The sequence below is a fragment of the Dendrobates tinctorius genome, unplaced genomic scaffold (assembly GCF_039654945.1).
Source record: "Dendrobates tinctorius isolate UK_male_01 unplaced genomic scaffold, ASM3965494v1 ptg000104l, whole genome shotgun sequence".
In the NCBI taxonomy this organism is placed as follows: domain Eukaryota; kingdom Metazoa; phylum Chordata; class Amphibia; order Anura; family Dendrobatidae; genus Dendrobates; species Dendrobates tinctorius.
In genome coordinates, this window is record NW_027361772.1 from 15,159,077 (window position 1) to 15,172,593 (window position 13,517).

The window sequence follows — 13,517 nt, forward strand, 5'->3', positions numbered from 1 at the left end:
ATTATGAAGTCTGAAGACTACCAACAAATTTTGCAGCATAATGTAGGGCCCAGTGTGATAAATCTGGGTCTCCCTCAGAGGTCATGGGTCTTCCAGCAGGACAATGACCCAAAAAACACTTCAAAAAGCACTAGAAAATGGTTTGAGAGAAGCACTGGAGACTTCTAAGGTGGCCAGCAATGAGTCCAGACCTTAATCCCATAGAACACCTGTGGAGAGATCTAAAAATGGCAGTTTGGAGAAGGCACCCTTCAAATATCAGGGACCTGGAGCAATTTGCCAAAGAAGAATGGTCTAAAATTCCAGCAGAGCATTGTAAGAAACTCATTGAAGGTTACCGGAAGCAGTTGGTCGCAGTTATTTTGGCTAAAGGTTGTGCAACCAAGTATTAGGTTGAGGGTGCCAATACTTTTGTCTGGCCCATTTTTGGAGTTTTGTGTGAAATGATCAATGTTTTGCTTTTTGCTTCATTCTATTTTGTGTTTTTTCATTCAAGACAAATTAAATGAAGATGATGATACCAAAGAATTTGTGTTTGCAATCATTTTCAGGAAGAAACTGAGTATTATCTGACAGAATTGCAGGGGTGTCAATACTTTTGGCCACAGCTGTATGTATTTTCTACAACATCTGCGCTGCCCGTGCGATGGTCGCTATACCTGATGTGCCTTTCCCCTTCTTCTCTGTGTTAAGCATTGTACCCTCATACGTCCCCTCTGTCCCCAGGTTTGCGCCTGCCAGGTCCGTGCCACAGGGAAGATGTATGCGTGCAAAAAGCTAGAGAAGAAGAGGATCAAGAAAAGAAAAGGAGAATCCATGGCGCTAAATGAGAAGCAGATCCTGGAAAAAGTGAACAGCCGCTTCGTGGTATGGAGCTGCTGAGCTATGGCTGTACATAGGGGGGTGAACCGCTGTATATTTAGGCTCACAAACCCTGATTGGCTTTTAGGTTAGGACTGTACAATCTCCTTGCAGGAAACTTTGTTTTATTGGTCGCAGAATTGCAGGATGTATTAATCTTCAGCGATCTATATGACGCTTCCATCCCTCACAGCAGGAGGATAAAAGTAAAGCCAAATATTTGTTTTAAAGTTCCTATGTCCAATATCCTGTGGCCTTGTCCATTAGCTGGAATGGAAAGCAGCTGCAAAAATCCTCTCTTGCTCTGGAGGACCCTGCGTATTCCATTGATTACATAGACATCTCATTTCTTTACATGCAATCTGTGTAATACTTAATTTGTCCTGTGGGAGTGCTGCAGGGAAACTAAATACGTGTTTCCGAGAAGCTTCACTGATTACAGATGGTCACAGGGTGGCAAAACTCTTGTTCTTGGCTTATGCTCAATATTGCATCTGTTCTGCATTCACTGAATAGTAGTGAACTGCAATACCGAGTATAACCAAGGGGCAAAAGTGGCTTTGTCTCTGGGGACATATTATACAATCTCTTAAGTTGTTGTCCGGACCTGAGCCCTTTTTTGTTTTTCGGTTGTTCTCTGTGGGCAGGTAAACTTGGTGTATGCGTATGAAACTAAAGACGCTTTATGTTTGGTGCTCACCATCATGAATGGAGGAGACCTCAAATTTCACATCTACAACATGGGTAACCCCGGCTTCGAGGAAGAGCGTGTGGTCTTCTATGCTGCTGAAATCTGTTGTGGGCTAGAACACCTGCACCAGGAGGGCATAGTGTACAGGTAAGAGCGAGAGCCCGATTTACTGATGAGTGCAGGTCCGCACCCCTCCTACTCATATTTATCACTGCTCCCATAGACTTCAATTGTGGATGCTGTTTGCAACCGCGCACAGCTCTTCATTGATTTCAATGGTGAGTTCGATTACTGTGAAATGATCAACCAGACCTCTTTTTTTTGAGGGTCCTAGTGATGAGGCCTCATGTGGACATGCCATAAATGTAGGAGTTTTCTTTTTTTTTTACTTGCATGATGAAAAAAATTCAGAAATGTGTTTAAGTAAAAAATTTCTTTTTGTCTGCATTTTTTTGGAACTTGCGGTGTTTTCATTTTTTTGTCCATGCCGTTGTGTGAGGGCTTGCTTTTCTGCAGTGTTGTAGTCTTTATTGATACCATTTTGGGGTACTGACAACAGTTTTGATCTTTTTTTTTATTATATTTTTTTTTTTAGAGAAGTAGCGGCCAAAAAAGCAGTTCTTGTGTTTTTGTTTTTTCTTTACGGCATAAATAATTATATATTTTTATAGATTAGACTGGCGTTTTATGGATACAAGAATGCCAAATATTCTTTTCTTTTTTTTTTGTTTTTTAATTATTTATTTTTATTTTTTTTATTTATTTGCTTTTTATTGGTAGTAAATTATGTGATTCAAACTTTTTTTTTTTAAATTCTTTTTAATACTGTCTTGACTGTTATCCTATGCTGAACATGCAATCATTTGATCACTATATTTTATGTAATACCCCTGTATTGCAATATATAGCAAAGATCACGGGGTGCTATGAAGTCCAACCCGTGGGCTTTACAACAGTACCAAGATGGCCACCATAGGAGATCCTTCAGCAGGCCGTTCATTCATTGATCCACAGATTCAGAGCGCCGTTGTTATTTGGTGGGGGTCTCCGCCATCGGACCCCTAGTGATCAGGATGCTATCCTCTATCACTTATGATGATGAGAAGAACACGTCTAAGGCAACCTGTTAGGAAACTAGCGGTACGGTTGTATAGGTCCTAGTGCCTCAATAAAAATGATCTCTGCCTTGTAGTAACCTGAAGTGCTGATGCTGAGAAATCAAGCTTTAAAGCCACATGAAAATTATTCTGAAAGTGCTTTGGGGGCGTGTTGAAGCACTCAGACTACATGACCACACACCCCAGACATTTTGCTGATTCTTCTATATTATTTACAATTTCTAATTTTTTTTTTTTTTCCCATTGCTTTTTTTAGGGATTTGAAACCAGAGAACATTCTCTTAGATGACGACGGTAAGTAACGCTCGGTCAGACAAGTCTGTTCAATTTGATTGCTCCGTGCGCAGATGCAATTTGCAGAAGACCGATTGTCGCTACATTTTATTCTTCATTCCCTTAGTCCCGGACTGAATTTCAGATGATCTGTTTGTGGATCCATGCTCTGGGTTATTTGTTGTTTTGCTCAGTATCTTTTATATTTGGGGTCATGTGTTTAGGTTTAGTGTGTCCTTAGGCTGTGACTAATACCTTCTCATCAGTCAGGACTCTAGCCACAGTCAGCGGTGAATACTTCTTCTGTTCACAGGAGATATGACTAAGTAACCGGTGATGGCGCTGATTTTAACTTTGATAGTCCAGAACTGTGACTGCATTAAGTACAGCCGGAGCTGCGTGCACACTATAGTTCTATTGCCGAGAATTAAAGGAGATCTGTAGGGGCGGCAGCTCCTTAATTCTTGCATTTGGTTGGTGTCACAAGGCCGGGATTTAATATGGTGTTTGTGGGCTTGTAGTTTGCAATGCAGCCAAGAACCACAAGGCCACAGTTTTGACACAATGAGACACATAAAAATCATTTGGTCACCAGCACCTGACATGTTTTTGGCTTGATGGTGTCCTACTGCTCAAAAAACAAATTGCTGCTAACTGCTTCTGTTTTAGAGACGGCTCCAATCCCAAGTGTTGTTTAAAGGGGCATTCCTATTTTCATTAATAGGACATTGCTGCCTAGGTCTTGTAAAAACAAGCACTTCTGCAATTTACTGCTTGTGAAAATTTTCAGCCGTTCATGAGATATTAACACTTTTATATTGTTTACGGTTAGTTGCCTAGGAGACCGACCACTGCTGCTGTCTTAATGTGTACCAAAGCGCTGAAGCTGGCCAGGATTGGGAGGCAACAACGTGTTCTAGCGATCATGGCCAGCTTATTGACCGAGCTCACGACAAAGCTTACCAGCTTAATAGAAAATAGATTTTAAAGCACTACTCATGTTCTGCTGTTTATCAGCGGTGGTCGGTCTAAAAGGCAACAAGCTGTAAATACAAGAAAAGTTAATATCTCAAGAACAGCTGAAAATTTTAATAAGCAATAAATTGCAAAATTGCCTGATTTTACAAGTGCTATGCCACAGTACTCAGTCATATAAATATGACTGAGAAGCCATTTAAGCCAGGCATGTCAAACTCAAATACAGAGGGCCAACTGTAATCCCCACACAGCCTTCCTTACAGTATAATGGGTCCATATAGTGCTCCTTACAGTATTATGGGCCCCACATAGTCCTCCATATGGTATAATGGCCCAATATTGTGCTCCATACAGTGTAATGGGCCCCACATAATGCTCAGTATAGTATGATGGCCACAAAAAGTGATCCATAGAATATAATGGCCCCGCACAATGTTCCACACAGTATAATGGATCACACATAGTGCTCCATACAGTGTAATGGGCCCCACATAGTGCTCCATACAGTATAATGGCCTCACATAGTGCTCCATACGGTATAATAGCCCCACATAGTGCCCCATACGGTATAATAGCCCCACATAGTGCTCCATATGGTATAATTTCCCCACATACTGCTCCATACAGTATAATGGACCCCACATAGTGCTCCATACAGTATAATGGACCCCACATAGTGCTCCATACAGTATAATGTCCCCACATAGTGCTCCATACAGTATAATGTCCCCACATAGTGCTCCATACAGTATAATGTCCCCACATAGTGCTCCATACAGTATAATGGCCCCACATAGTGCTCAATACAGTATAATGGCCCCACATAGTGCTCCAGAAGGTATAATGGTCCCACATAGTGCTCCAAACAGTATAATGGTCTCATATAGTTCTCCACACAGTATAATGGGCTTCCCATAATGCTCCAAATAGTATAATGGGCCCCACACAGTATAAATGAACACATTAAAAATAATTACTCACCTCTGCCCGTTCCTTCACTGCTTCGGTCTCTTCATGGTGTCTTCATATCCTCTGCACACCTCGATACAGCGGGCGAGTAGTAATGATGTCATCATGAGACATCACACGCAGAGGGGAAATGTTAGGAGAGGAAGCGTCACCTGACTCCCCATCCTAATCCTACATCATTGCTTTCAACTATATCTGCATCCAGAATGCTGAGATATAGTTGAAAGTGCAATACCAGGCGGGAGACCCACCCAGCCTTTATGGCTGACTATACTCTGGTGACCGACCCGGAGTCGAGGGCCAAATACACTCTGGGGACCCACCCGGAGTTGAGGACCAAATACCCTCGGGGCCAGAGTTTGGCATATGTGCTTTAAGCCTCTGATTGCTGCGCTCTGATTCATCAGGCCACTGGGTTTCTTGGTGATCTGATCAGAATAGGGGACCCCCCCTCTGCAGTCAGAAGACCCCATTTTGTAAGTCTACATTTAGGATACCTAAGTGTGAAACGGAGAATAAAGTGTTAGCAAACCAGAGTGAAATAAAGCTGTAAAGTGATAATCCCTTAACAGGATTGAAAAATTAATGAATGTGATAACAAAGTATCAGGAAATAGAAAAAAGAAGGAAAAAAACACAATTATTTAGTATATTAAATACATTTTCTTGCCCATAAATTAAAAAAAAAACCATCCTTTATTTGGGCAGCCACACATACTGTGGTTTTCTGTATTTGCAATGTAAGCCATAGCCTTTCTCTGTGGCCGTTCACCCCTCGGCGTATCTGGCCCTGTGAGTGATCTGACCTCTGTGTCTACGGCTCTATTCACAATGGCAGTCCCGAACGTGGGAGATGCCCATTAAGGCTATATAGAACACTCTGTAGTGGACGTTTATGCCACCTTGTGGTGAAATTTTGAAACTGCTTTCTCTTTTAGTCTTACAAAGTCCAAAATGGGGGGGGTCCGAAAAATGGGGGATCTAGGAAGCTTGGATATGAGGGTTCCGACACTAGCTGCCTCTGTCCCTGCCTTTAACATTGAGGGAACAGGGTGTTCACCAGTGATTTTTTTTTTTTTTTTTTTTTAATTTATATTTGCCATGTACGTTATCAAAGTGTACTCATTTGACTCAAAACATTAGAGACCACCACAAGAAAAATTCACAGCTTGTCTTGTATATCCAGGAGCTGTCTTAATTCTCATCCTCTGGAATTTGCCATCCACTGTTTCTGAGTCTACGATTCATAATTAAAAGTATTCTGCCAGCACTACAGGGGCTGGAGCTTTCTTTCTCCTCATTTCCTAGCTTACATTACTTCTAGAATAGCCCGGCAGCCTGCATGTCCTGAACTGAAAGTCCGCCTCTCTGTTATGCCTGTTTACAGTTTTAAAGACGGGAGAACAGGAGGAAGTACTGTAAGACAGGAGAACAGGAGGAAGTACTGTAAGACAGGAGAGCAGGAAGAAGTACTGTAAGACAGGAAAACAGGAGGAAGTACTGTAAGACAGGAGAGCAGGAAGAAGTACTGTAAGACAGGAGAACAGGAGGAAGTACTGTAAGACAGGAGAGCAGGAGGAAGTACTGTAAGACGGGAGAACAGGAGGAAGTACTGTAAGACAGGAGAACAGGAGGAAGTACTGTAAGACAGGAGAACAGGAGGAAGTACTGTAAGACAGGAGAACAGGAGGAAGTACTGTAAGACAGGAGAACAGGAGGAAGTACTGTAAGACAGGAGAACAGGAGGAAGTACTGTAAGACAGGAGAGCAGGCGGAAGTACTGTAAGACAGGAGAACAGGAGGAAGTACTGTAAGACAGGAGAACAGGAGGAAGTACTGTAAGACAGGAGAACAGGAGGAAGTACTGTAAGACAGGAGAACAGGAGGAAGTACTGTAAGACAGGAGAACAGGAGGAAGTACTGTAAGACAGGAGAACAGGAGGAAGTACTGGAAGACAGGAGAGCAGGAGGAAGTACTGTAAGACTGGAGAGCAGGAGGAAGTACTGTAACACAGGAGAACAGGAGGAAGTACTGGAAGACAGGAGAGCAGGAGGAAGTACTGGAAGACCGGAGAGCAGGAGGAAGTACTGTAAGACAGGAGAACAGGAGGAAGTACTGTAAGACAGGAGAACAGGAGGAAGTACTGGAAGACAGCAGAGCAGGAGGAAGTACTGGAAGACAGGAGAGCAGGAGGAAGTACTGGAAGACAGGAGAGTAGGAGGAAGTACTGTAAGACAGGAGAGCAAGATGAAGTACTGTAAGACAGGAGAGCAGGAGGAAGTACTGGAAGACAGGAGAGCAGGAGGAAGTACTGTAAGACAGGAGAGCAAGATGAAGTACTGTAAGACAGGAGAGCAGGAGGAATTACTGTAAGACAGGAGAGCAGGAGCAGAGACAAAAGAACCACCAATATTATCAGATCTCAGTGGGGGAAAAAATGCAGTTTAACAGTGACATTTTTTATTTATCAGTATTTTTATTTATTTATTTTTTTTAGAAAAAATGCACTGTGTGAATAAAATCTGATTCATTTTGCTATGACTGTAAAACACTGCATTTTTTTTTCTCCATTAATAAAAACTATAAAGTGTGAAAAGGCCCAGGATTAACACATTATAATAAATCCGGAGCGTTCTAGGACATGGAAGTTTTGGAAACAGCGGCAATTTGTCAACATAAACAACTATTCCCGTAAGGGTGAATTGAGAGTAGTCATCATCTGTAAGTGCAGCCAACATTTAAGTGGTCTTGCCTTTGTCTAGTCTGTAGGGGGCGTACGCTGCTGACGCTGCTCTTCTTAAGGTCAGCTCGCTGCTCTGTAATTTTATAGTGAAAACCCGTCATCAGCTCAATGGTGCAGACAGGAATCTCATTCATACTCCTGCTTTATGACATCAGGTTTTATAGGGCGTCGAGTCACTGTAAGTAAATAAGCCAGTGTGTTCCCGGAAAAAAAAAACAACGAAAAATCTATATTATTATTGCTTAATAGGAAACGAGATGCATCCGCTGGGAAAGTGCTACTGTCCAGTGTAGTAAACTCACCTGTGACTTCTCTAGAGCTGCACCACAGAGCCTGAGACGTGGCCTCATCAGCAGTATGGCAGATATATATAGGGTCTACACAAAATTATGGTTTTTAGATCATTTTTTTCCCAAAAAAATAAAAGTTCTCATTAAGACATGAGAAAGTATAACCAGAAGAAGGGCGTTGCTTTAAAGAGAATCTTTTCACCAAGTTTTTTGGTGTGTAATCTGAGACCAGCATGATATAAGGGCTGAGACCCTGATTCCAGTGATGGTATCACTTTCTGGGATGCTTGATGTCATTTTCATAAAATCCCTGTTTTCTCTGCTGCAGAACTAGCAGAGCTCTGAATGTATGTGTATAACTCCTCCCATGCCACTGATCGGATACTTTGTGTACACTTTGCATAAGACGAAAGCTGCCAATCAGTGGTGGGGGCGGGGTTATACAGAGCAGTTGACTAGGAGGCACGAGACACCTAGTCCTGCAGTGATGATTTCCTGCTGATAAAACATTTCTTCTATTGATACTACAAGCAGCAGCCCAGTAAGTGACACATCGTTGGAATCAGGGTCTCGGCCCCTACATCATGTGGCTCTGATTACATAACAAAAACTCACTGACAGATTCCCTTTAAGGAAGTACTTACATACTATATATATGCACATAGAAACACTTGCTTTCTCTAGTGGGAGGCTGAGCACAGCAGCACAGGACTGTGCCAGTGAGCGAAGACGTGTAGATACTGGAGCACTGCTGTTTATCATGTCTTCCATTGTAATAGTCAACTATAATATCAGTTGTTCTTTTTTTTCCTGCACAGGTCACATCCGAATCTCAGATTTGGGATTGGCTATCAAAATTCCAGATGGTGAGAGTATCCGCGGAAGAGTGGGAACTGTGGGCTACATGGGTGAGTGTCTTCACCAGTAGTGTCACCTATGGCAGATAAGACTGCGGCCGGCTGAATCACCCACTATCCTCCTCTTGTTACAGCTCCAGAAGTCATTAAGAATGAGAGATATACGTTTAGCCCTGATTGGTGGGGGATGGGCTGCATCATATACGAAATGATTGAGGGACAGTCTCCGTTCCGTGCCAGGAAGGAACGGGTGAAAAGGGAAGAGGTGGAAAAACGAGTTCAAGAAGAACAAGAGTCGTATTCTGAGAAGTTCACAGAAGACGCAAAGTCTATATGTAAGATGGTAAGTGACGCATGTGCGCCGCGGCTGCACCATAGCTGTACTGCCCCATAGGCTCGTGCGTGTTACAGCACCTACAGAGGCTCACTTCCTATACTAGTGTTCGCACCATTGTTAAAATGCTGATTTTTGTCAAGTGAAAAAAAGTCATACCAAGAGAGATCGTGTCAGAACTTATTCCACCTTTAATGTCACCCATAATCTATACAAATTCATTAAAAAATAAACTGAAATCTTTTTTTTTTTTTTGGTCGAAAAATAATGAACTAAAATAAATATGCACAGCCTTAATTAAACTTTTGCTATGTTGAAGTTTCCTTTTAATTTATGACCTCATTCAGTCTTTTTGGGTCTATCCACACTGCACATCTAGAAGGAGCAGTCTCTGCCCACTCTTCCTTACAGTAGCTCCATAGCTGTAAGATTGTGAAGGCATCTCCTGTGTACAGCGCACCTCTTCAGGTCGCCCACCAAAACTTTCATCTTCTCCTGGCCTGTATCCAAGGGGTAACGTTTCTCCTTGGGGAGAGTGAAATGTAAGCATGCCTAGATGTAGAGACTTAAACCCGCAGTGCTCCTCATCTCGGCATGCTTAACATGTCACTCCCCGCAAGCAGAAACGTTACCTCTTTGATTCCAATCAGATGCCTCACACAGCCAAACCAGACCTCACACTTTGCACTGACGAGGGGCAGTACCCCACAAATCACTGTGTCTGCAAATTGAGATTCTGGTTTTGGCTTTTATCCTAAGTAATATGGCAAGGCTTGTTAAAGGGTTGACATTGACTTTTAGGGTTGCTACTTCCTATGGGTGACACCAGAGTTCTAGTCCTCTTCCTCTCTGAAGAGACAATTTGCATGTTCTCCTAGCGAAACCATTTATTTATTTTTTCTTATTTTGAGGTATTCTTAGGATAGTTGTTCTGCTGAAAGGTGAAACTTATCTTCAGCTTTTGAGCAGAGGCCTTAAGGTTTAGATTTTAAAAATTGACTGATTTTTGGAATTGCTCATAATTTCCTCCACTTTGACTAAAGTTCCAGCTACTGAAAAGCAGGTACAAAGCATTATGCTTCCTTCACCATGCCTCACTGTGGTTATGGTTTGTTTGTTTTTTTGGATGATGTGCAGTGTTGGCTTTTACACCAAACATACCTTTTGGAATTATGGGTAAAAAATTCACACTTGGTCTCCTCAGACCCTAACACGTTTTGCCACATGCTTTTGTCAGACTTGACGTAGGTTTTGGCAAAACATACCCTGGGCTTTTATGTATTTTTCTTTCTAAGAAAAAGCTTTGGTCTTGCCACGCTACACCACAGGCCAGACATATGAAGAATATGGGAGATTACAGTACACAACCAGTACGTGCCAGAAATACCTGCAGCTCCTTTAATGTTGCTGTAGGCCTCTTGACAGCCTCCCTGACTGATTTTCTAGTTGTCCTTTTCATAAGTTTTTGAGTTAAGTCCAGGTACAGGTTTTGTCACTGTTGTACCAAATTTAGTCTACTTGATGACATCTTCACAGCGCTCCATGATATATCTAATAACTTCAAAAATGTTTTTGTTTTGTTTTTTTTTACACTTCTCCGGTCTGATAACTGTCAACATTGAGATCCCTTTGCTGTGTTGTAAGCTGTTTACAGGTTTTGATCTAAATTACAACTCAATAAAATGTCAGGAAAATCCTCCTAGGACAGCAAAACTTTATATGGACTTAATCAGAGTCAGTGTAACTACTGTACTACAACCACAATTTAGTTTTGTTATTTCATTTCCCCATCCCAAAATGATTTTTATATATATATATATATATATATATATATATATATATATATATATATTACCATTAGGGGTAAATATCATGTATTCACATTTTATTAACTCATTTTCACTGTTTACCATGTTGGAAAATATCAGATTTTCTTTATTCCATGTTTCTTTCTGATTGCAGTGGTACCAAATATGTACTTTTTCCCAAGTGAAAGTTAATTCCTTTATTTTTAGGAAATTAATACATCATCACTTCTAGAATGGTTTTAAAAAACTTAATTCGGGACTTAATTTAAATTAAGGAGAAAAAAAAAGAAGAAAACGTAGGAAGTTTATAAGGCCAAAGTGAATGGAGACGTTATAATTGTCATTTGTGTTCTTCGCAGCTATTAGCCAAAGACCCAAAGCAGCGGCTGGGGTGCAATGACCAGGGTGCCAGCCAAGTGAAGCAGCATCCGTTTCTCAGGAACATCAATTTCAAGAGGCTGGAAGCTGGAGTGATGAAGCCGTCCTTTGTGCCAGACGTATGTATCTTGTAACATAGTAACATAGTTATTAAGGTTGAAGGGAGACTTTAAGTCCATCTAGTTCAACCCATATCCTATCCTAACTTGCCCTAATATGTTGATCCAGAGGAAGGCAAAAAAAACCCATGTGGCAACAGTAAGCTTCACATTGGGGAAAAAAATTCCTTCCCGACTCCACATACAGCAATCAGACTAGCTCCCTGGATCAACGCAATATTAAGTTAACTAGTGTATATACCCTGTAATATTATACTTTCCAAGAAAGGCATCCAGTCCCTTCTTAAATTTTAGTAGGGAATCACTCATTACAACATCATATGGCAGAGAGTTCCAAGAGAGTTGTAAGATGTGTAGATGCTAGACCTGTGGCCATGTCTGTAGTCCGTGGGTGCCAGACCAGAGCTCTGCGGACCTTCTACCTACCAACATCCCTGGCACCACTTCTGACTACTATGTCCGGCATCACATAATGGGTGCATCAAGTCACAATGGAGGCATTGTGCCGAGTCTGCTAATCATAGAGGTACTGGGGATGCAGCAGGTAGGAGGTTCGCAATGCTGTGGTCTAGCAGCCACGGAGCAATCGATGAGGCCACTGGACAGAGTCCTGCAGATGTTCTTGCTCAACCCTATTCTATTATTCTGTTTTATTATTTCACTGTAAAATTGCTTAAGTCTGTGTTTTTCTCACTCCTTAGCCTCGGGCAGTGTATTGTAAGGATGTGCTGGATATTGAGCAGTTTTCAACAGTTAAAGGGGTCAACTTGGATAAAACAGACAATGATTTCTATGTCAAGTTTGCCACAGGCTGTGTGCCAATTCCCTGGCAGAATGAGGTGAGTGTTTTTTAATGTATAACATTGTGCAGGTTCATAATCTATATAGGGATAAAATTGAAATGATATAATTCTAGTTGCTTACAGCCACCACTATGGGGAGCTTACTGTATACACATTTACCATTGAATGCAGTGAGCCCCCTCTAGTTTTCAGTCCACACTATAGTGAATGAATAGACTTGACACTCCATACTAACAGTGAAAAAAGTGCCCCGTCAGGGATAAAAATACCCAGTTCTGCCGGTCCCGTCAGTTGGACCCCCACCGATCAGTAAGTGATCACTTATTCCATAGATACATTTTCACCACATAACCCCCTTTAAATACCGTTAGGTTATTATTACAAGGGGACCGCTTACTAAGGATTTCAATGAGAAGGGTGTTATTCTTTACTTCCCCTGTGGGGGCATTGCAGGGGGAGTAAACACTTCTTGATTGGTTCCTCCACAGATCCATGCAGATTTGTTACAATCCGGCTGATTTATGTGTTTGTCTCTTTAGATGATTGAGACTGAATGCTTCAAGGACCTCAACGTCTTCGGACCAAATGGGACCCGCTGTCCGGATCTTGACTGGAGGCAGCTTCCCGAACCGCCAAAACGTAGCCTGCTCCAAAGGATCTTCCGAAGACATGTAAGTATCGCTTGTTCATCCGAATAACTCTGCTCCAAAAAATAATGTAGACACGTAAATCACACGTCTCCTTTTTGATGGATGCAAGCTTCAAGTTGAAATTCTTCACTGTTATAAATTGTGACTCGTGTGTATGACCCCCATGTTCCTCGAGTCATACATGGTCATGATGAGAAAGCACATGGGGTCTTCAGGGATCTCCTCCCAGACCTGGATCACTGGGTCCTGCACAGTCTGTGACGCTAGCTGGCGGCATCAGATACTCTGACACATAATACCGCGTGGTTCTCTGTGTGATTCAGGTCTGGGGAACATGAGGACCAGTCTATGATATCAATACCTTCATCATCCAGGGACTGCCTACACCAGGGTTCCCCAACTCCAGTCCTCAAGGCCCACCAACAGATCATGTTTTCAGGTTTTCCTTAGTATTGCTCAGGTGATAATTGCATCACCTGTGCAATACAAAGGAAATCCTGAAAACATGATCTGTTGGTGGGTCTTGAGGACTGGAGTTGGGGAACTCTGGCCTACACTATCTGGCCACGAGGCCGGGCATTGTCCTGCACCAGTGTTAGGTCTGACATTGATTCTGAGGACGTTATCCTAGTTGTTGACAGCAGT

General features: G+C 42.1%; 1 protein-coding gene across 1 annotated transcript in view; it reads left to right on the forward strand.

Moving 5' to 3' along the window:
- The window catches only part of LOC141100368 (G protein-coupled receptor kinase 5-like), a 118,151-nt gene that overhangs the window by 96,324 nt on the left and 8,310 nt on the right, over window positions 1–13,517 (forward strand). Inside the window, exons 8-15 of the mRNA XM_073588801.1 lie at window positions 727–867; window positions 1,509–1,699; window positions 2,927–2,964; window positions 8,742–8,831; window positions 8,915–9,123; window positions 11,282–11,419; window positions 12,121–12,258; window positions 12,762–12,893. Coding sequence (XP_073444902.1) covers window positions 727–867; window positions 1,509–1,699; window positions 2,927–2,964; window positions 8,742–8,831; window positions 8,915–9,123; window positions 11,282–11,419; window positions 12,121–12,258; window positions 12,762–12,893 — 1,077 coding nt within the window. The remainder of the gene's footprint in view (window positions 1–726; window positions 868–1,508; window positions 1,700–2,926; window positions 2,965–8,741; window positions 8,832–8,914; window positions 9,124–11,281; window positions 11,420–12,120; window positions 12,259–12,761; window positions 12,894–13,517) is intronic.